This window comes from Apus apus, chromosome 24, assembly GCF_020740795.1.
Source record: "Apus apus isolate bApuApu2 chromosome 24, bApuApu2.pri.cur, whole genome shotgun sequence".
NCBI lineage: Eukaryota > Metazoa > Chordata > Aves > Apodiformes > Apodidae > Apus > Apus apus.
The window spans coordinates 5803477-5824093 of NC_067305.1; the positions used below are offsets into that span (position 1 = coordinate 5803477).

Here is a 20617-nt window from a genome sequence, read left to right on the forward strand (position 1 = left end):
TGTTCGGGCGTGTTGTTCCAGCAGCAGCTGGGACATCTCGCCCAGGCACGGCTGGCCCCGTGGGAGAGGGGATGGAACGAGCCCTGAGCGTTGGGAGCAGCAGAGCATGAAGCACCCGGGCTGTGCAGGCAGGGCTGGGCACGGCCACAGGGCCCGGGGTTCACTGTGGGGCAGCTCCCAAAACCAGCCCCTGCCCCGGGGGGCTGTGAGCAGTCAGGCTGGAGCAGGATCCTTCTGGCATCCTTGCGGTGCTGGGATTAGACTGTTGGGGGACCCCAGCAAGGACCCTGGGGGGCTCCTCCCCACTCCACCCTTGCAGCAAGGACAGAGATCCCCATGGGGAGGGGGCTGTCGATGTTAAGGGGAGACCCAGCAGCTGCCCCAGACCCGGGGGAAAAGAGGCAAAACACCCAAGAAGCACCAGCTCTCCCTGCCCCAGGAGCTGCCAGCCCTCTGGGCTCAGCCAAAGGAGGCTGCACCTCTGCAACCACCACCGAGCTGATTCCCGAGGAGGATGGAGGCTCCCGAGGTCCCACACCCCATGGTCAGATAAGTCTCTGGCTCCTGAGGTACTTCCCCATGTCCCAACACGACTTGTTTTGCAGCAACTGCTTCTGACCATGGCTGGAACTGGCCCCTTCACTGCCCTGTCAGGGCCCTGGGGGTGTTTGGGCTGGGGGGGTGTCAGTGCCAGGGGCTGTGGAGGCCCAGGGGCTGTGGGGGCTGCTCAGCACCCAGCCCTTGCTGGTCTCCTCCAGCTGCAGCCAGAGAAAAACAACCCAGTTGCCTCATTGAGGCAGATCCCTGTGGGTTGAGGGCAAGGAAGGGCTGGAGAGGCCCCCACAGGGACACCCCCCTCCCCCAGCTCCAGCTTTTCCCATGTGAGCCCCACGGGAGCAGCGGCTGAGCCGGGATTTGTGTGCACTGCCCCCTCAGCACTAATGAGGATTATCCCTGCTGGGCCGAGTTGCATCAGGCCTTGGCTCCCCTGCAGAGCCCGGGTTCTCACCCAGGGCAGCAGCTCCAGCCCCATCCCACCCCCCCCACATCCCGACACCACCAGCCATTCTAACACCTTTATTAGTGCAAGGGGACACCAGATCCTGCCTCATGCCCCAGGAAGGGGCTGCCCAGCAGCAGCTGCTGGCCCCGTGGAGCTTCTTCCAGCAGGTGCACGCCAGAACTTCAGGTCTGCCTCACCAGTGGGCTGGCTTGAAGGGAGACCATCATGGGGGCTGGGGGGGCTCCAGAGGCAGCAGGAGGGTCGGTGCTGGGCTGAGGAGGAGGGGAGCAGCTCTACAGGAAGGGAGGAAGGTCCTTCTCAATCACCTGCCAGGTAAAAGGGAGAATTGTACTGTGAGAACATCGCTGCCCCGAAAACACACCTGAAGCCCCCTCCATCCCACCCAGAGGGGCTGCTTGGGACCACCCTGTGCTGAGCACCTACTTTCCCTGGTGCCACAGGCCCCTCCCAGGGCACAGGGGGGGAAAAGGAGGAAGGAGCAGCAGAGCTCAGCTCCAGCACTGCCATGTTTCTCTGCAGAGCTGCTGCCACTGTCACACCTCCCCTTCTCCCGTGGGACAGGCAGCACCAGCAGCACTTACGTAGGGATCCTCCATCGGGCTGTACCTCTTCACCACTTGGCCCTCCCGGTTGATGAGGAACTGTGGAGGTGAAGCAGCCCCAGGTGAGCAGCTCCAGCTGTGACACAAGCTCTGCAGCCCCAAGGGAGGCAGAGCAGCCCCAGGAATCCCCCCGTGCCCCCTCAGCTACCCAGGCAGCTGTGTCCTACCTTAGTGAAGTTCCATTTTATTGCGCTAGAGGAGAAAAAAACAGGAGTGAGATTGTGGCAGAAACAACCCTTCCCCCTGCTGCAGCCAGGTCCCCCCCACCCGCGGGGACAGCTCTGCCCACACTCACTTGCCCAGGGTGCCTCTTCCTTTGGGCTGGTCCTTCAGCCACTTCCAGAGCGGGTGGGCATCGTCCCCATTGACATCGATCTTACTGTACATGTCAAACTTCACACCGTAGTTTGCAGCAAATGCCTTGATCTGAGCATCATCCCCGGGCTCCTGGGGAAGGCAGAAGTGGGGGCACCCCGTGAGGGCTGGGGGGGCTGCAGGGGACCAAGGGCAGCCCTCACCCCTCTCCTCCTAGTACCTGTTTTCCAAACTGGTTGCAGGGAAAGCCCAGGATGCGTAAACCCCTCTCAGCGTATCGGGCGTGCATGTCAACAAGCTGAGTGTAGTTTACAGCAGTTTTGCCTCATTTTGAAGCCACGTTGGTGATGATGCAGACGTAGCCTCTGGAAAAGGGGAAGGTGATTCAGCAGCAGCGGGGAGAGGCCCCGCACCCCCCGGCCAGGCGGGAAGGTGCCGGTAAACAAGCCGCTCGGTCGGGTTGTGCAATGATTGTCCCGCCGCGGCGCAATCAGCGCCCCAAGGCCGCGCAGCGCCCGACCCTGCCCCTCCTACCGGTATTTCTCCAAGGAGACGTCGTTGCCATCGATGTCTCGGGCGTGGAAATCATAAATGGCCCTGGCCGAGCGCCAGTCCTGCGCCTGGGCGCACTGCGGGGGGAGCCCGTCAGCGCCCGCCGCCCCGCAGAGCCCGCGGGACCGGCGGCTCCGCGCCCTCCGCTTCCCCGAGCGACCCGCGGGCCGCCCGGGGTGCGGCCGATCCAGCCCCGCACCCCCCGCCCCGCACCCCCCGCCCCGCAGGGCCCCGCACCCCCCGCCCGGCCTCCTGCCCCGCACCCCCCGCCCCGCCAGGCCCCCCGCCGCCCCGGGCCCGGGCCCGCAGGCCCCGCGCTCACCATGCTGCGCCCCGCGCCCCGCGCCGCTCCCGCCGCTCCCGCCGCTCCCGCCGCCGCCGCGCACAGAAGCGCCCGACCCCAGCCCATCGCTCACCGCCCCGCCCCCAGGCCCCTCCAGCCAATCAGCGGCTCGCACGCTCCGAGAGGCACCGCCTCTTTCTGCCTCGCAGCCAGTCAGCGCGCGCTGCGGATGATGGACGGGACAGTGACCAATGGGAGGGCGAGGTGGGCGGGGCGGAGGCGGGGCGGCCACGAATCCCAGCAGCCCCCGCGGCGGCGCGGGGCGGGCCGGGGCCGCCATGGACGACGAGGAGGAGACGTACCGGCTGTGGAAGATCCGCAAAACCATCATGCAGGTGCGGGCGGCGGGGCCGGGAACCGGCGCGGGCAGCGGGGCCCGCGGGGCGGAGAGGCCTGAGCGGGCGGTTCTCCCGGCAGCTCTGCCACGACCGGGGCTACCTGGTGACTCAGGACGAGCTGGACCAGACGCTGGAGGAGTTCAAGGCGCAGTTCGGTGATAAACCCAGCGAGGGGCGGCCCCGCCGCACGGACCTGACGGTGCTGGTGGCTCACAACGATGATCCCACCGACCAGATGTTTGTTTTCTTCCCCGGTGAGCGCGGCCTGGCGCGGGGCGGCCTGGGGGGCAGGGGTGGCCGCTGCTTCCTGGGGAGGGGGGGATGGTAACAGAACGGGGAAGACGCTCTTTGTAACCCTGGGGCTGGGTCCTTCCGCAGAGGAGCCCAAGGTTGGGATAAAGACCATCAAGATGTACTGCCAGAGGATGCAGGAGGAGAACATCACCCGAGCGCTGATCGTGGTGCAGCAAGGCATGACCCCGTCAGCAAAGCAGGTGCAGAGCATGGAAAAGAATCCTCTGAGTTGGGGAGCTGCTGTGGGCCTTGGGTGTTGGTGGAGGAGGGGATGTGAGCACAGGAAGGGCTGTCCCAGGGCAGTGCTGGTGCCTGATGGCCCTTTCCTGTTCCAGTCCCTGGTGGATATGGCTCCCAAGTACATCCTGGAGCAGTTCCTGCAGCAAGAGCTTCTGATCAACATCACAGAACACGAGGTGAGCAGTTCTGGGCAGGGCAGCAAGGCCGGGATGAGCAGTTTCCTGTGCTGAGCTGCAGCTCTGGCTGCTCCAGGGATCTTCCCTTGGCTGGATCCGGGGCTGATGTGGGATCCAGTCTGAGTTTCTGTTGCTTCTCCCACTGCTGTGAGAAGCCAAATGGGTCTCATATCATGGTCTCTCTCCCTGTTGGTTGCAGCTGGTCCCAGAGCATGTTGTGATGACCAAGGAGGAGGTGACGGAGCTGCTGGCCAGATAGTATCCTTTGTGCCTGCCTGTGGGTGCCTCTGAGGGTCTGTGGCACTGCTCATTAGCTGTGCTAGCAAAGGGGCACCTGGGCAGCTCTGTGGGGCAGCTTCTCCTTGACTCCCAGCACAGCAAACTGAGGGAGAACCAGCTCCCCAGGATACAGGCCGGGGATCCTGTTGCCCGGTACTTCGGGATAAAGCGCGGTCAGGTGAGGGAGAAACAGAACCAGGGGCAGCTCCCTGGGGCAGGACAGGGAGGGGGATCTTCTGTGGGGTTTGAGAGCCCTTGGAAGCAGGGAAGGGATCTCTCCAGGGCAGGGCAGCCCCCAGGGAAGAGCTGGTGTCCCTCACAGCTCCTGGTGTTGCTGCAGGTGGTGAAGATCATCCGGCCGAGCGAGACCGCGGGACGATACATCACGTACCGGCTGGTGCAGTGAGGGGTGAGCCCAGGCACCCGGGGCTGGCTGGGCCTGGAGCAGCCTGCTCCAGGAAAAGAGTATCCCAAAACCTTAACTGGTCTGTCTTTGAGTGAGAGGACAGACCGGAGGCTTGCTCAGCCTCGTGGCTCAGGCTCCACTCTCAGGACACCCCTGCGGGTGTCGGGGCAGCAGCGGGGCTGGGTTGGAGCTGTTTGCCCTGAGGGGATCCACAGCCCCACTTCTCTTTCTTCCAGGTGTCACACCTGCCCAGCTCCCCATCCACCAGGAATTACAGGCACTGAGGTGTCCACCTTTTCACAGATAGCCAAGGAAATTCCCTGCAGTTGTGTTACTTGGCCCAATTCCATGTTTTTCCAGCATGGACTTTGCTGTAGCTCCATGCTCTTCACTGAGGGCTCAAGCTGTGGAGGTGACCTGCAGGGTGTGCTTGGAGGAAGTGAGTGAGAAAAGGCCTTTGCTTTCCTGTTTATAGGATCTTCTTTCAATAAAGGTTTGTACTTGCTGTTCCTCACGGGTCTGGTGTTTCTTGGTCTCTCCCTGCTCTGGAGCCTCTGGCCTCTCAAGTTCCCACCTTTCTCACCCCACGTCCAGCTCTCCTGGGTGGTTTGGACATTGGCTCAGGCTTCCCTCCTTGCTCATCTCTGTCTCACTCTCTGGCCCTTGTTTTGGGACATTTTTTCTTCCAGGTCTCTTGAGGGTTTTAAAACTTCATTTTGCTGCCTGGAGATACCCAGAGTGTTCCTGTGGGGATGCAGGACTCGGATCTCTGGGATGGACACAGGGTTGGAACACAGGTTTTATTATTTCTGGAAGCATGTCCATCTGAACACAGCATGGCATGACACACAGCAGCACAGACACCTCAAGACAAACACGTTCCACTCTCCAGGCTGGGCTGACACGGGTCCCTGCTCCCTGGGGACCCTGTGCAGCTCCCATCCCTCACACACACACACACACCTGGACCTGGCACCAGCTGCACTGCTGGGAACCACCTGCTGGGAAAACCCACCCATCCAGTGAAGAGCTGTGGAGCAGAACGTCTTGCAGGTACCTCAAGCTCTTCTTTGGCTCAGTTATAAACTGACTGTGAATGATCTCTGGGGATGTGTACCTGGAACCTGCCGTGCTGGCATGTGTTTCCCACCAGTTTAGGAGGGCTCTGTTATCCTAATCCTCTTCAGGGGTCAAACCCCTGGCTGATTGCCCAGTTCTGCAGTAATGGGATGCAAATAACACCCACTCCTCCCCACCCCCCGTGCCACTGGGTGAATATTCAGCTGGAATTGCTCCTGCTCAGCTTCCCTGGCTGGAGTCCCCCCCTGGCCCCTCACTGTCCCTCCAGCCTGGGAGCTGTGAGGCCTCGTGTGCTCAGGGATGGTCCAGTGTCTGGCCTCTCAGGGTCTGGCTAATCCTTACAAACCAGCTTTGGGTGTGAGGTTCCTGCACCTCCATCCCCAGGTGGGAGCTCCTGGTCTCCTGGGGCAGGGGTCCAGTGGCTCGGTGCTGGCAGCAGGAACACAGCCCAGGTACAAGCAGGGTAACAGAAGGAAACAGCTTTTGGCTCTTTCTAAGCTTAAAATCTACTTGTTCTTCTATGCTTCAGTGCAGAAAACTCTTGTAGCTTTAAAAAAAATAATCCTTTGGTCTTGTCTAAGCTTCCCAGTTCCTTTGCCAGCAGAGGTAGTGGGGTCCATGGTGAAGGTTCCCTCCTGCTGGCCTGGGCTCAGGCCATGGGTCCTGAGGAGGAGGCAGCTCTTGCCCAGCTCTGCCTTGGAATTCCTTTGGTTTTTGGAGACCAAATGTCTATCAAAAACCCACCCCTGAGAGAACAGGTGATGCTCAGGACCCTGCAGCCAGGCACACCTGTCCCTGAGCCTGCTCTGTGCCTGTGGGTCACTTCCTGTGGCTCCTCACAAGCGGAAAAATGCCCGTAAGTTCCAGTCAGACCCTGTCAGAGCTGGGAAGGGCTCAGTGCTGGGTGAGCCCCGTGTCCCTGGGGAATGTAGAGCTGGTGAATTCACAGCCAGGTTCTGGCTGCCTGGTCTGGTCGGTTATAGATGGTAACGGCCCCGGGCAGGGCCTGGGCAAGGTGCTCTGGGTGGTTCCCACCCGACTCCCCCCAGCCCGGGCACAGCAGAGCCCGGGGCTCCTTCCCGGTCCCGGGCAAGGGGAGGGCTCTGCTCTGGCTCCTTCCCAAGGAACGTGCTCCATGGGCTGCTGGGCATGGGGGGCTCCCAGCAGCCCCTCCCCGCCGCAGCCGGGGGGCTCAGGGGTTTTGTGTGAAAGCTGCAGCCACGACCAGCGCGGCCCTGCCTGCGGCTGCCACACCGACCCCCGGGGCCGCCCCCTCCAACCGCGCAGCTTTCTGCCTACGCCTGGGGCCTCCCTGGGTCCTGCCCCCTCGCCTGGGGGGTGTTGTTGGACTGGTTTGTGTTGCCGCGGGCGGTGGCAGCGGGGGGGGCTCTCCGGGAATTCCTCTGTGTCGCTGTGCTCCTCTCCCGGGGGCGCGTCCGCCTGCCCCAGGCTGCAGCTGCGGCTCCGCTGCCCTTCGCTGCCGTCGTCGCAGAACTGAGCGTCGTCTGTGCTGGTCTCGCTCTCCTGCTTGGTCAGCCGGGTCCGGGGGTCCCCGTCCGTGGCAGCCAGCAGCTCCCCGCTGTCCTCCAGCTCTGAGTCGGAGTCCACGGAGCGGTCCCCGGGCTCTGTGGGACAGGGGAGCCCGGTGTCACGCTCCCACGGCAGCCCCAGGAGCTGCTCAGCAAACCCGGTCCTCGGGACGGGACTGGCTGTTGCCGCCCTCGGTGCCACACCCGAGGGACCTGCCACCGTCACTCACCTGGGAATGACTCGGTGCCATAACCCAAATTCCCCTTCTCCGAGGGCAGCTCAAGGTAGGGGATGCTGCCGGGAGCAGCCGCGGGCTGGGAGCTTGTGTTGGCCTGAGGGGAGAGGAGCAGCTGTGAGGGCACAGAGGAGAAAATGTTCCTGTTTACTGAGACACAGCTCTAGGGCATGTTTGGGGCAGAAATGCCAGCTTGGTGCCATGGTAAAGGCACATCGGCTCCATCCATCCCTGCCTGCTTCACCCACTGAGGCTGTTCTTTTGGGACACAAAATCACCTGTGAGTGGAGTGGGGCTGCAGGCAGGGATGTGCCAAAGCAAAGCAGGTTTCCCTGGGGAAGGGCAACACTGCTGGCTGGACCCAGGATGGGGAAGGTCAGGGCAGAGCTTGGGGGTGTTGAGGTGGCTGCAGGACCTCCCAGCTGCAACACGAGCAGGCTCCCTGGGTCAGCTGGGACCCCGAGGGGCGCTCCCTCCCCCAGGACTCCTACCCCATCCGAGCAGCTGGCTGCCCCCTCCTTGCTGTCTGTGGCAAATCTGGAGTCGGGCAGGGCTGCTGTCTCCTCGTTCTCAAAGATGGTTGAGTAGAAGATGATGAGTGCCTCGATGATGCGAGCTTGGTGGGGATAATCAACCAGTGAGGACAAGGAGATGGTGGCATCTGTGGGCCTTGGGCGCATCAGTGTTGGCCCAAAGACAATGCCCAGGTTGCTTGAGGTCATCTTGTTGTCCTGTTCCACCTCCACAATCCTGGGGAAGAGGAACAACTTGTGAGAGCAGGGAGGGAGACAGGCTGGGTGGAGACACTGGGCTGGCAGTGCCTCTCTTGGGGCACACACCAGCTTCGTGAGCAGCAGAGAAGTAGCTGCAGCCACGGATCTGCCTCCCTGCTCCAGAGGGGGCTGGGATGTCCCCACCAGCAGTGCAGGTCCTCTGGGGAGGCTGCACTTGCCTTCCCACTCCAGGGAAGCAAGGGAAGGTGCCCCATCACCCGCAAGGGCTCTGGACCTGCCCTTCTCACCTCCTCAGGTGCTGCAGGAGGTACTGAAGCGTGGCCATGTTCTCCCAGGGAAGGTCCCTCAACAGCTCCTTCAGCCTCAGCACCAGGTTCACCACCACCTTGTCTGTGTCAGCTCCTTTGTCCACCAGCGCAGGGCCACCCTTTCCGCCCTTGGCCTTGGCCTCCCCGCCCTGCAGACTCTCCTTGGCCAGCCCCATCAGCTCGTTGTACATCCGGAAGGGCATAATGGGCTCTGGCAGCTGCGAGTGAGAGCAGGGGAGAAGATGGGGCTGGAGAGCTGTGCTTCTGGCCCGGGAGACCTCAACCTGCTCCGTGCTGTTCAGCAGAGGAAACCAGCGGCCTTTCTACAGCAGGAAACATCCCCAGGGCTTGCACAGCCTGCTGCCCACAGGTAATGTTCATTTATCCATCTCCCGAAGCAGGGAAATCCAGCCCCGTTTGTCCCAGCTCGGGCAGGGTGCGGTCGGTGCAGCCGAGGCAGGGCTGTGGTTGGGTGGAAACTCGTGCTTTGAAGTTGGGACAAAACAGCCGAGCAGGGCCTCAACTAACTGCTGGTTCTGCATTAAGCAGATGGTTTGGGGAGGGGCACAGCGGGTTCCCCATAGTCCGGCCCTTTAGAGGGAGTTTAAAGCCTTTTCTCTGCAGCAAGAGCTGGTTGGTGGCTCAGGACTGGTTCCTTCCTCTCTTTCCACTCTGTTTTCTCGGGAGAAACCACAGAGGTGGTTCAGAGCCCTTCTCTGTGTGCAGGGGACCCCGGGACAAGGCTCCCTCCTTGAGCTGAGCCAGATGCCCGGGGTGACACATGGGAGCCCTTCTGCTGGGCTGCACCAGCCCCCCCAGAGCAGCAGCACCACAGGTTGATGGGGTGGCTGCCAAGGAGAAGCTGCTTCCTCTCCTCTGCCTTGTGGTGGCTGTTGGAGGATGTGGGTGACATTTACACGGCCAGTTTTTGAGTTTGTGTGTTGGTGTTTGCTGGGGGTGGAGAAACGCTGAGAGCTGGACACAGCCCCTGGATGAGCCACCGCGGGGGGACCCGAGGGACACAGCCCTGCCGGGGGCAGGGAGCTGACCCGGCCCTGCCGTGCGGAGCCTTTGCTGATCACTTCCCCCTCCGCGGGCAGGTTCCCCAATTTGGGGGGGAAGGGTTCGGTGTTTCTGCAAGTTGTTGTTCCGCAGATCCGAGCCCTGCCAGGAGCAGGAGCTGCAGCCAGCTCGGCCGGGGGGGTGCTGGCTCTTCCCCACCCTGCACGCGGTCACATCTCCACTGCAGACCTGCTCCTGGCTCCCTGCCCCAGCAGTACCAGCACTAAGCTCAGGATCAGCAGAATCGGTCCTGCCAGAGGTGACTTGGTGGAGCCAGGTTTGTCTCTGGGAAGTCAGTTCTTTGGCCACTGCCTCCCCCCAGCAGAAGGTACCACCAGCACCTCACCTGCCTCAGGTAGAGCTTCAAGACGTTGCTGATATCATGAGGGGAGGCCTGGGACAGCTCCACCAGCTCCTTCCCGTTCTCAAATGCCTGACAAAGCTTCTCCACGCGGGTCTTGACACCATTAACTCGGTAGATGCCCTGCAGAAGAGAGAGAAGTGGAGATGAGGCAAGACGAGATGTTTCTTTTCAGGTTTGCACACAACAGTGAGCTCCCAGCTCCCACCCTTGCTTTTTGGGTTGGAAAATCCCTCTCAGAAGTCATTCTGGGACATCCCCTCCCAGCTCAGACGTTACTGTCATTCCTGCTTCAAAGAAGGAGGCAAGAGAAGTGAGTTTCCAAGGTCAGAGTCTGGGGTATCAGGGCCAAGGTTATCGCCTGGGACTTTCTGGCTTCCTGCCTCCAGTAATATGAAAAATGAGTCTGTTTGGTTTCCTGCTGAGGCAGATGAGCCTTTCAAGAGAAAGCAGCACCAGCTCAGCAGAAGAGGGAAGAGAGAAAAGAGAGTGCGTCACCTTGGTTTTCAGTGCCCGCTTCTCGATCTCAGAGATGCACTTCTTGACAATGAAGGGGATGCCATCCGGGCTGCCCCGAGAGGCCTTCATGAAGTCCTGCCCAAAAAGCTGCAGCTTCCCTTGGAGTTTCTTGTGCCCACACTGGATGGCCAAAGTTTCCAGACACTTTTTGTGGCAGGCCAGGTAGCACTGGAAAACAAGGGGAAGGGCGTGGAGGTGGGAGACAGCCCTGAGAGACATGGGGCATCACCCCAAGAGCCTTGAGCAGGGGGGCAAAGGGAGAGACGCTTTCCTGGGGACTCCCCAGGACCAGGGCAAAGTGCACGGACCCCTCTCAAAGGAGGGATGTCTTCCTAAACACAGGGCAGAGCTGGGCTAAGGGTGTCCTGCCCCAAAGGTTGGGCTGGTACCTCTGCTACCCCTGGGAACTTGGAGCTCCTGGCTGTAGTTACACCCACGGCTCCATGCTGGAGCTCCCGGTTCCTACAGCAAACCCATGACACCCCAGGGAACCACTGCACGGCCGGACACTGCGTGTGGCTCCCAGGGACCCACTGGACCAGTGAGGTCACCCCCTTCATGAGACATGTCCTGCATCGCTTCCACCTGCCACGATCTCTTCCCACTTCTCCCAGTTTTACCTCCTCGCATTCTGCTCCCTGGAAGTAAACGTAGCTGTTGCACTCCCGGCACTTGGACGGGGCGCGGAGCTTCCTCAGCCGGTGGGTCTGGGCAGCCTTGGACAAGCCCACGTTTCGGAAAGGCCCTGTTGGAGCCACCAGCTCCGGGGTGATCCCGTTGATGCCTGAGAGCAGAACAGAAGGAAATGCAGCTGCATCCCTGCTCCAGAGGAGGGAAGGGTCAGCACAGCTCGAGCAGGAGGGTCGCTGCCCAAAGAGCCTGCACAGCCCCAGCTCAGCTGTCCCAGCTGGGCTGAGCAGAGCTTCCCCCTTGCTAAAGGAAAGACTGTTGGGCTCCTGGTGGGAAACCTCCAGCTCCACGTACCCTGCTCGAAGGTGGCAGAGGGCTCGTCCTTCTCCAGTTCCTCGCTGGAGGACACGGGGCCATTGGAAGCCAGTCGCTGGAGTCTGGGGCTGAATTCACCTGCCAAAGGAAACCCAGGAATGGTGAGGTGGCTGGTGAGGTTGTGTCTCCCCAGAGCACCCTGCCAGGAGCCGTGTGTCCTGCATGGCTGTGGCAGCTCCAGGAGTGGGCAGGGGCTGTGTGTGCCCCTGCAATGCCTGCTGGTCCCACATCCTATCCCATCCCCTCCTGCTGAAGCCTGGGATCAGAGCAGGTATTTACAACACAGTGTTGTTACAAGGCAGAGAAAAGGAGAAGAGACAGATCCTGCCTGACTGTTCTTGGGATCTACCTGTGTTTGGACCCAGGCTGCTGTCACCTTCCGTGACAGAGGTTGGCCAGGATTTGTGGACCTGGTGTCCCCTCCCACCTGCAGAGGAAAACACATAGTGCAATTTTAAATCACGGAGGGAAGCTGGTTGGTTTCCTGTTGACAGGCTGGGGAAGGGGCTGGTGGGGTTGTAACGCCTTCGGTAACACATCCAGCAAGGGAAGGAAGGGATGGGAAGGAGGAGAATGGCCTGTAAGGCAACTCTAGCACGTTGATTCTATGTCCTTCAGGAAATTTTGTGTCCCACAGAAGCCCTCTCGGTGCCCACAGGGTCCTGCTTTGCTCCTGAGCAGGAGGAGGGAGATGCTGACCCCCCTGCCCAGCTCACCTCTGCGCTCGGCCGCCCCGGCCCCGCTCGGCTGCTCCTTGGCTCCTGCTCCTCCCTCCGAGCCGCCCCCATCGGCGCTGGGGGGGAAGTCGGTGGTGCTGAAGCTGCCTTTCCGTGTGCGACTAAAGGGGGACCTGCTGGGCAGAAAGAAGGAGAAGGAATGTCTGAGTGGATGAGAAGGAAGGATGCCTGAAAACCTCATTCTTGACTGCTCTCCACCTCTCTTGGGGTTTACAGTCCTCTGGTAAATACTGGACAACCCGTCCCAGCCGTTGGAGGATGTGAAGGAATTCCCAGCTGGTCCAGCCCCGCCTTCCCCACCCGAGCTGCCCTCATGCCCATGGGAGGGCAGTTTCTGCAGGAGGGCACAGCCCAGGGACAGGGCAGAGGAGTGAAAACCCGCGGTGATCCCGTCCCTCTCCCTACCAGACGTTGTGTGACACGTAGGGCTCGAAGTCGTACTGGGTGTCGGGCTCGTCCCCGCGCTGCAGCTGCCGCACGTGCGAGGCGTATTGCTGCCCCGGGTCGTACAGCTTGCTGCTCTCGCACAGCGTCTGGAAGTTGACGGGCAGCGGAGCCGTCTGCATGTGCATGATCTGGTAGAAGGAGATTGTGGCCTAAAAACAACGCCGAGAAAAGCAGAGGTGAGCTGTGCAGCTGCGTGCAGTGACGGCAGCGGAGGGACGAGGGGCTCAGGGTTGGGTGGGGACTCGGGAGCACAGTGAGGTGCCTGGTCTGCAGCCTTGAGCTTTGGCTCTTGAGAGCCCAAGTGAGTGAGGAGAGCTCCACATCCTCCTGGACCTCCTCTGAAATGGGGTCTGACGAGAGAGGCAGCTCTGCCCCTCTCCTGAGCAGGGACCAACCACCCCCTGCCCCGGGGCAGCCCAAGCCCCACTCACCGTCTTGATGACCTGGTCACTCTGTTTGATCACTTCATGGATCTGCCGCAGGGAGTTCACCTTGGTGTCCTCCAGCTCCTGCTTCTGGGTGTTTGCGTCTGCAACACAAGTCCTGTACGTGGCCATGGCCTCTTCTGCCTGAGCAGTGGGAGAGCAAGAGATACAACCAGTTCATAAGTGAGGAGAACAAGGTGAACAACTCTTCACTCAAGACCCTGCTCCTCCAGGCATTCCTGCACCATGCCCGAGACCAGAGCTGTCATGTCCCTACCTTGTTCTTGGCTTCCTCCTCCAGCCGCCTTTTCTTGTCCAGGGTTTTGGTGGTGATGCTGCCCGTGGTGTTCTGCTGCTCCTCTTCTGCTTTCACAGCCATGTACTTGGCCTTGTCGTGCTCCTCGCTGCGCTGCATGTAGATCTGCTTGGCCTTGCGCAGGTTCACCTCTGCCTCTTGCTGCAGGTGAGAGCAGCCACCCAGGGTGAGGGCTGAGCTCCGCGAGGGATCGTTACCCCACAACCTCCTGGGGACCCTCTCCTGGCCCCATCTTTCTGAGCTCTCCCCCAGCACAGCGGAAGCACCCTGGGACAAAGCACCCAACACGCCGGGAGAGGGGCAGGGGTCCATGCTCCGAGGGGGACGTGCCCCGGGGTGCCCCGGCTGGGCTGGGGGAGCACAAACCCAGCCCGTCTGCAGGGCTGTCACTCACCAGCTTCCTCTGTGCCCGGTGCCACTGCTCCTTCAGCTCCTTGCGCCGCTTCTCGTGCTCGAGGCGCCTCACGGTCAGCGGCTGCAGCAGGAGGGAGGAAAAGCCCCGCGGGTGCTGAGCTCGGCGCTCGCTCCACACGTGGCTTTGCAAGGAGCAGTGAGTTCTCTCCGGTGGTTGTTCTCATTCCCCAGCCCATCTGGGCTGGGTTTCGGGGGGGAGAGGGTCCTGGCTGAAAATCTGCAGCCTGGGAAGCACCAGGTGCCGTTTCCTCCTGATTGAGCTAAGGCAGAGCCACCCTCAGCACCAAGAGGACATCATGCCCTCCCAGAGAGTAACTCTCCGTGGGAGATGGACACAGCTTGGGCTGGGCTGGAGGGGAACGTGGGGATGCAGAGAGGCCTCACATGAGGAGCTACTGTTCAATTTGCCAGAGCCAAGGCATTTCTCCTAGACCTTCTATCTAACCCCTCAAAGGACCCAGCAAATTATTGAGAGCTTGGACACCAGGCCAGAGCAAAGCCAGAGAATGCTGAGCCCAAGCAGGAACAGGATCCCAGTTCTGGGAAAAGCTGCCTGTGGCAGAAGAAGCCCTCCAGCCTCCCTCATTGTCCAGCACTATGGAAGACCCATCCCAGGCAGCCTCTCATCCTCTCACCTGGAGGAAGGTTTGGTGCTGCAGAGTGCTGGCAGCCTGCAGCACTGATGTCCCGTGCTCCATGTCCTGCTCCAGGGACAGCAGGTAGATGGACAGGAAAGGCATGTTGGCCTGAGAAATGAGAAAACACACCACACTGAGCCCTGCACTGATGGCCTGGACACTGGGTGGCTTTAGGGACACATGGCCTTACCTCCTGACTGATAGTTTGCTTGCAGCTGTTTGCCATCTTCTGAAGCCCTTTGGCAAATTCCATCTCTGGAAGAAAAAGGTTGGAAGTGAAAAGACAAATGAGACACCAGGATTCCCCTGCTGATTGGTTTCCTTTGGAAAAATAAACCAGGAAATTCAGTTCACCACTGTCCCTGCAGTGCCTGATTCCCTCAGCCCAGCTGTGGAGAGGACCCTCCCGCCCTCCTCCCCGTCTCACCCAGCATGGTCCTTTTCTCCAGGTACCCAATGAGGTCCTTCATGTACTTGGAGATGTTTTTGGCATACTGGAGGGCAGCATCGACCCCCCCCCTCGCAGCGCTGCAGCATCACATCCACTTCCTCGGCTGGAGGGCGCCCTGCCAGGGGACAAGGACAGAGACGCAGCGAGTGCCACGGCCACTGTGCTCACCACACCCCACACCCAGAGCTGCTGCTTACCCGTGTCGTAGCTTTCCATGCCTGCAAGGGTGCCATCTCCCCCAGGCCCTGGGATCCCACCATAGAGGCTCTCCATGGTCTTTGGGAATTAGGAAAGAAAAGGGGCTGATCAGAGAAGAGGAAGGGGAGTAGCTGGAGGGGCTGGCACATGGAAGCAGCAGAAACCCAGAGCTCTTGGAACCTCTCTGGAAGTCTTCTGTGCCCAGCCAGTGGCCCTATGGAAAGGCCATGAGCAACCAGGAATGTCACTGGAGCACTGCCACTGGTGGCTCTGTGCCACCAGCTCAGGGCAGAGCTATGGAGAGCAACCAGAGCTGTTTTCTGCCTCTGTTACAGCTGCTCCATCCCTTCCTGAGCCACCTTGCCCTTTGGATCGAGCTGCCAGGGGGCTTTTCCCCTTCTTGGGATGGCGGTGAGGACAGGAGCATGCAGGCAAGACACAGGCAGCCCTGCCAGTCTGGGGGGTGAGCTGGGGATCCCTGGTTTGGGGCTGGGGGCTCAGCCCCTTCCCAGCTGGCACAGCCCCAGCCTCACGTTGGGGGAGTTGGGCGTCACTCACCTGGTTCTGGTCACTGGGTGGGATGGAGAGGATGGTGCTGCTGTCCACCTCCCCCATGAGGAACTCAGACACGCTGTGATGAGATGAGAAGGGTTGGGCTCAGGGAGGGAGGACGGGCAGTGACAACCTGGGCTGTCACCCTGCAGCACCTGGTCCTGCTCTGAGGGACTGGGTGAGGGCTGGGGCAGTGGGAGCTGCAGTGCTGGATTCAGTGGGGATCAGCCCAGCTCTGTGTGACTCTTGGAGGAGCAGAACTTGGCCCAGCACTGGAGAGGGATGGGGAGATGGAGGCTGCAGGCTTTGGGGTCCCTCCCTGGTGCTGGAAAAATTGGCAGGAGGAGGGAATCTGCCTTCCCCAGGGCATCACCCCGGTCCCCAAACCAGCCACCACTGGGGTTGTGCATGGGTAAGGGGTGGCCATGTGTCCTGGCTGGTGGGGTGACAAGGGCCATTGGGGGACCTTCTCCAGGGGACAACTGGCCAAAAGTCCCTTACGTGCTGCTGAAGGATACGGCGATGGTCTCCACAGCCTTCTCAAACTCCCGCTTGTCCGTCTCATTGTTGGATTCATAATGGAAACCTGGAAATGGGGAAATGGGAACACCCTGTCACTGCAAGCCTGTCCCTGTCTCAAGGGCCTGAGGGACTGGGGCTGGATCAGGATCAAGGGAGCAGCAGAAGGAAGGGACCATCCCTATGGTTGATGGACTTTGTCTAGCTCAGTGTTTCTGCCCCCATTTCCCCAGGACTGATTTCCCTGCCAGCATCACTGGGCTCACATTTCTCTTCACTCCTGGTACCTAGAGCTGTCAGAAAAGCACTGCTGGATGGACCCATTCCCTCACCCCCACTGTCCTACAGTCTCTCCAGAGTCCACTCCAAGGTGGGATTGCTGCTTGGGGGGGGGCTCTCACCCACAGCTGAAAGTGGAACCACTGGCAGCAGCAGCAGGAACCAGCACAGACAGCACTTGGCAAAGTCCCAGGGATGCGCCTGCCCCCGCTGCGGCGAGGGGCTGGGATCTGCCCCTTGCTCCCCCCGGGGACATGGGTAGCCCAGACTGGCTCTGTCTTGGCCCCATGTGGGGCCAGCCCCAGGGCAGACCTCCTGCCACCCACCACTAGGCTTCCTGTCCCCATGGCTGCTGCTCAGTGTCCAGGAAGCAGCGCGGTGACGCAGAATGTTGTGCTGCGCCTGTGGTTAGTGCAGCCTCCCCTCTGCATGGGTGTAGCTGTGGGCAGGAGGTTACTAGGCTCCATGGGCCCCACTTGCCTAAACACAAGGTTCTGCCAGGAGCAGGATCCCATTATTGAAGTGTTTTTCCTGTGACTGCACTTGGAAACCCCCAGACAGGGTCCTGGGCTCTGACATTTCTGGCACTCATCACCCTTAACACCAAACCACAGTGAAACAGGAGGCTGGTGCCTTTGCCCTCCCACCTGTCCGTGGGGCAGCTCCATGCCCAGCAGCCCCCCACAGACCCCTGGCGCAGGAGGGGAGCAGGACAGAGCTTCCAGCCCAACCATCTCACCCTTGACTTTGGAGATGAGGGTCCCAGCAGCTGTCAGGGTCTCCAGGGTGTTGAGCAGCGGGTACTTGTTGATGACCTGGCGCAGGATGCGCAGGGTTTCCCCCAGGCACTCGTGGGCCAGTGGCCGCTGGGGCTCCTTGGGGTCTGCAAGAGAGGGCACGAAACGCTGCTCTGCATCCCCACCCCGTGTCCCTGCCCCGTGTCAGGCCCTTTGGAGCCTCCCATCCCAGCCACGTCCTGGGCAGGATCCTATCAGGCTCCCGGACCATGCAGCCTATTCTCGTGGCTTCGGGGCTGCCTGGGATGGGCACGGCTGCATCCCGCCTGGATGCAGCAGCCTGACCTTTCAGGCATTTTTTCCTCAGTAGTAAATTTTTTCCCTTGAAAGCGGTTTGGGAATTTCCTCCCTGTTTCCTTCCCTTCCTCCCCGCCGGACAGGCACTCCCAGCCTCCGACAGGGATGCGGCAGGTCTGTCCTGCCACCGTGCCCTGTCCAGCCGGGCTAGCCGTGTCCTGCAGGATCATTCCCCGGGAACTGTCCCCTCCGTGGGCTCCAGCCGCCATCCCGGGGGTCCGGCCCGGATCCCCGCCAGCCCAGTGCGGGGCTGGGGGCACTGGCAGCCTTGTCAGGAGGGGAGGAGCCTCCCGATGGGAAGCGCTGGGATAGGAGTTTGGCACCCACTGCCCAGCAAACCCTCCCTCCTCATCGCAGCCCCAGCTCGAGGTCGGGAAGGGGTTTCCCTCTGTTTCCACCACCATTTCCAGGCTCCTTCTGGAGTAGGAAGTGGGGAGACCAACAGGCCTTGGAGTGGGGCTAGATGGGTGCGGAGAAGAGCTGGATTCTCCAAAATCTTGCTGCCCTCTCGGGGATGGCACCGTCCAGCTGTCCCAGACCGGGTCCAGCAATAACAGCGGATCCCGAGAGGGGAGGGTCACCGTCCGGCCCCCGCAGTGCCAAAACCTTCGCAGAGACCTGGAGGCATCGCCCCCCGGGCTGCTGCCCCACGGCCCCCCCGGCAGCGCAGTGCCCGGCCGTTTTCCTACCGGCCGGGCCGTGGATCCGACCGCCGGCAGCGCTGCCCGGCCTGGGCGCTGCCGCTGCCCGGCCGGGTGGGGATGTGTCAACATGTTTGCGAAGCCAGCGCCGAAAACACGGCGTCATGTGCGCCCGCCCCCGCAGCCCCACCGCGCCGCGGGGACCACGCGCTCGACGCCGTCCCCTCCACCCCTCCCCGCGGACACCGGCACCGCAGCCCACCGGGCCCCGCGCGGGGGCATCGGCCCCATCCGGCGAGGGTGGCCTGGTGGGTCGGGGTGCAGGGGGCCGTGCCCGGCGCCCCGCGGGGCTAGGGGCCCTGGCAGGCAGCTGGTACCGCTGCGCTGTAAACAGGAAAGCGGGCGGATGAAAATAGCTCGCAGGCAGGAAGCTGCGTTATCCCGGCTCCGAGCTCCTGGCAGCCACCCGCCACCCCCTGCCCGCGGCTTCGTACGGCACCCCGGGGGTCCCGGTACCCTCCCGACCCGACACCCCCACCCACGGGCCCGGTTTGTCCTCGGGGATGCTCCCTTGCTGTCCCCGAAGTTGTGGCTGGTTGCGGGGCTGGGGGGAAACGGGGGCACCCGGCACTCACCATCCCGCAGCACCACATCCCGCAGGTTCTCCAGGGCCTCGGCGAAGCGGGCCACGTCCGCCAGCAGCTGGGAGATGTCCTCGGGGTCGATGAAGGGGCCCTCCCCGCCCTCCATGGAGCTGTAGGACGTGGGGGTTTTGTGGCCCTTGGGCACGGCCCTGGGGCCGGCGGCGGGGAGGGGGAAGCCGGCGGCACTGGCATGACGGCTGAGGCTGCTGGGGCGCTTGAGGGTGCCCACGGTGCTGGGGCTGGTGCTGAGCTTGGAGCTGGCTGGGGGCAGCTCCCCCAGGCCGGAACCGGGCGCCTCCAGGCAATCCTTGCGGGAGAGATCCTGGGGGAGAGGGACCAGCGTGAGGCACGGGACACGGTGGGAGACCCAGCTCGGGTAGGGCGGGGGCAGCACCCGGGACCCCCCGTGCCACCAGCCCGGAGGGACCAGCTGTGATCTGGGGGTCACCCACGTGCTGAAGCTCCTTGTCCCCCGAGGGGGAGTAGGGGGGGTGGCTGAGGACCGTGCAGAGCCAGGCGACAGCAGGATCTGGCTCCGTGTCCCTTCCTCTTTTTCAGTGGGTCTCTGGCACAGCCCCCATCCTGCCAGGGATGGTGCAGGGATGGGGACACCTCTCAGTGCACTGCAAAGTGCAGGGACCACCAGCCCAGTGAGGGTCCTCACAGCATAGGGAGGAGGTCCCACCCTTGCCTCTGCAGCAGCCCCTGTCAGTGACCAGCCAGGTGTGAGACAAGTGCGCTGGGTCTCAGCATCCCCGGCCGGGCGCTGCCGGAAGCCGTTGGTGGTACCGATGAGGCAGAGACCGAGAAACTGAGAACGTGACGCCGCCGTGGGCGACAGCGACACGGGCAGCTCAGCCCCGCGCTGCCCCTGGGGCTGGCTGGACCACCGTGGGGCTGGAGACCCCCACCCTGGCAAACCTGTTCCCGTCCCCCACGGGGTGCCGTGGCCCCAGAGACCCCCCGGTCCCTCCCCACCGGGCCGTACCGTCAGCCGCACGGCGGGCGCGTGGGGCAGCGAGTCCAGGCAGCCTTTGGGCCAGCCGGCGTTGCTGGCCCGGCGGCGCACGGCCCAGCCGGGGCTGTAGCTGTTCTTCCCGGCCGCCCGGCTCAGCATCCCTCCGGCCACCACCCATAGGCCGCTCTCCGGGGGCCGGGGGCGAGGCCAGGGCCGGGTGCCCCTCGCCAGGGCGCGGCGGGCGGGCGCTCGGGGCGCAGCGCAGGCGCGGGGCGGGCAGTGCCGGGGTGCGCAGGGAGCCCCGGCCGGCCCTGCGGAGACGACGCGCTTCACCCCAGCACCCCTCCAGCACAAGGGGTGCCCCAAGTAAATAAATAGATGGCAGAGCCCAGACACTGGGGCTGGCCAAGCCTGCGTGTCCCCCCCTGCTACTGCCCCTGTCCCCTGGGCGGTCAGGGGGTTTCTGTGCCCCCACCAAACCCTCGGCCGCAGCCCCCCGTTTCCTTCACAGCCCTTTGCCACAGCCCCCCTGTTTCCTCCCCAGCCCCATTCACCCTCCGGGCCCCCAGGTGGCTGCTTCGTCCCCTTCATCTGGGGCAAAATCCTCCCCAGGCCCAGTGAGCAGGGTCCTTCCACGGCTCATTCCTCCTTCCTCGCCGACCCCCTGCCTGTGCCCAGCTGCCCACGGCCACGCTTCCCACGCCACGGCTCTTCCCAGCAGCTCTGTGGGCAGGGTGACCCCGCAGCTCTTCTTGGTCCCCACCGGGGGGACAAGGGACACTCACCGGCAGGGTCTGTGGGACAGGGCTTCCTGCCCGGCTTTTCTTGGAGATGGAAGGGGTTTTCATCAGCTCCCGCTTCTTTCGGGAGAACATGTTTGCCGGAGCAGCCGAGCCCCTGC

General features: G+C 62.4%; 3 protein-coding genes across 3 annotated transcripts; 1 reads left to right on the forward strand and 2 right to left on the reverse strand.

Annotated features, from left to right (window-relative positions):
• Window positions 1-1062: 1062 nt before the first annotated feature.
• Window positions 1063-2911, reverse strand: GPX4 (glutathione peroxidase 4). Its single transcript, XM_051639868.1, has 7 exons — window positions 2816-2911; window positions 2476-2570; window positions 2162-2306; window positions 1922-2073; window positions 1794-1818; window positions 1606-1665; window positions 1063-1329 (listed from the first exon to the last, which is right to left on the reverse strand). Exons 1-7 carry the CDS (start codon window positions 2900-2902, stop codon window positions 1297-1299), a joined length of 597 nt encoding a protein of 198 aa, XP_051495828.1. The 5' UTR covers window positions 2903-2911; the 3' UTR covers window positions 1063-1296.
• A 170-nt stretch (window positions 2912-3081) lies between these two features.
• POLR2E (RNA polymerase II, I and III subunit E) lies at window positions 3082-5079 on the forward strand. Its single transcript, XM_051639833.1, has 8 exons — window positions 3082-3171; window positions 3254-3428; window positions 3553-3668; window positions 3804-3884; window positions 4084-4142; window positions 4263-4341; window positions 4504-4572; window positions 4806-5079. The coding sequence occupies exons 1-7, from the start codon at window positions 3115-3117 to the stop codon at window positions 4567-4569; spliced, it is 633 nt and encodes a 210-aa protein (XP_051495793.1). The 5' UTR covers window positions 3082-3114; the 3' UTR covers window positions 4570-4572; window positions 4806-5079.
• A 292-nt stretch (window positions 5080-5371) lies between these two features.
• ARHGAP45 (Rho GTPase activating protein 45) lies at window positions 5372-20617 on the reverse strand. Its single transcript, XM_051639831.1, is given in 24 exon segments — window positions 5372-7274; window positions 7409-7511; window positions 7906-8164; window positions 8436-8674; window positions 9865-10002; window positions 10378-10566; window positions 11019-11182; window positions 11383-11481; window positions 11753-11830; window positions 12120-12253; window positions 12546-12736; window positions 13019-13156; window positions 13290-13469; window positions 13723-13803; window positions 14378-14488; window positions 14571-14635; window positions 14808-14898; window positions 14900-14946; window positions 15029-15107; window positions 15588-15660; window positions 16083-16167; window positions 17119-17262; window positions 18750-19080; window positions 20502-20617. Coding segments are annotated over 24 exon segments (3840 nt in total). The 5' UTR covers window positions 20592-20617; the 3' UTR covers window positions 5372-6543.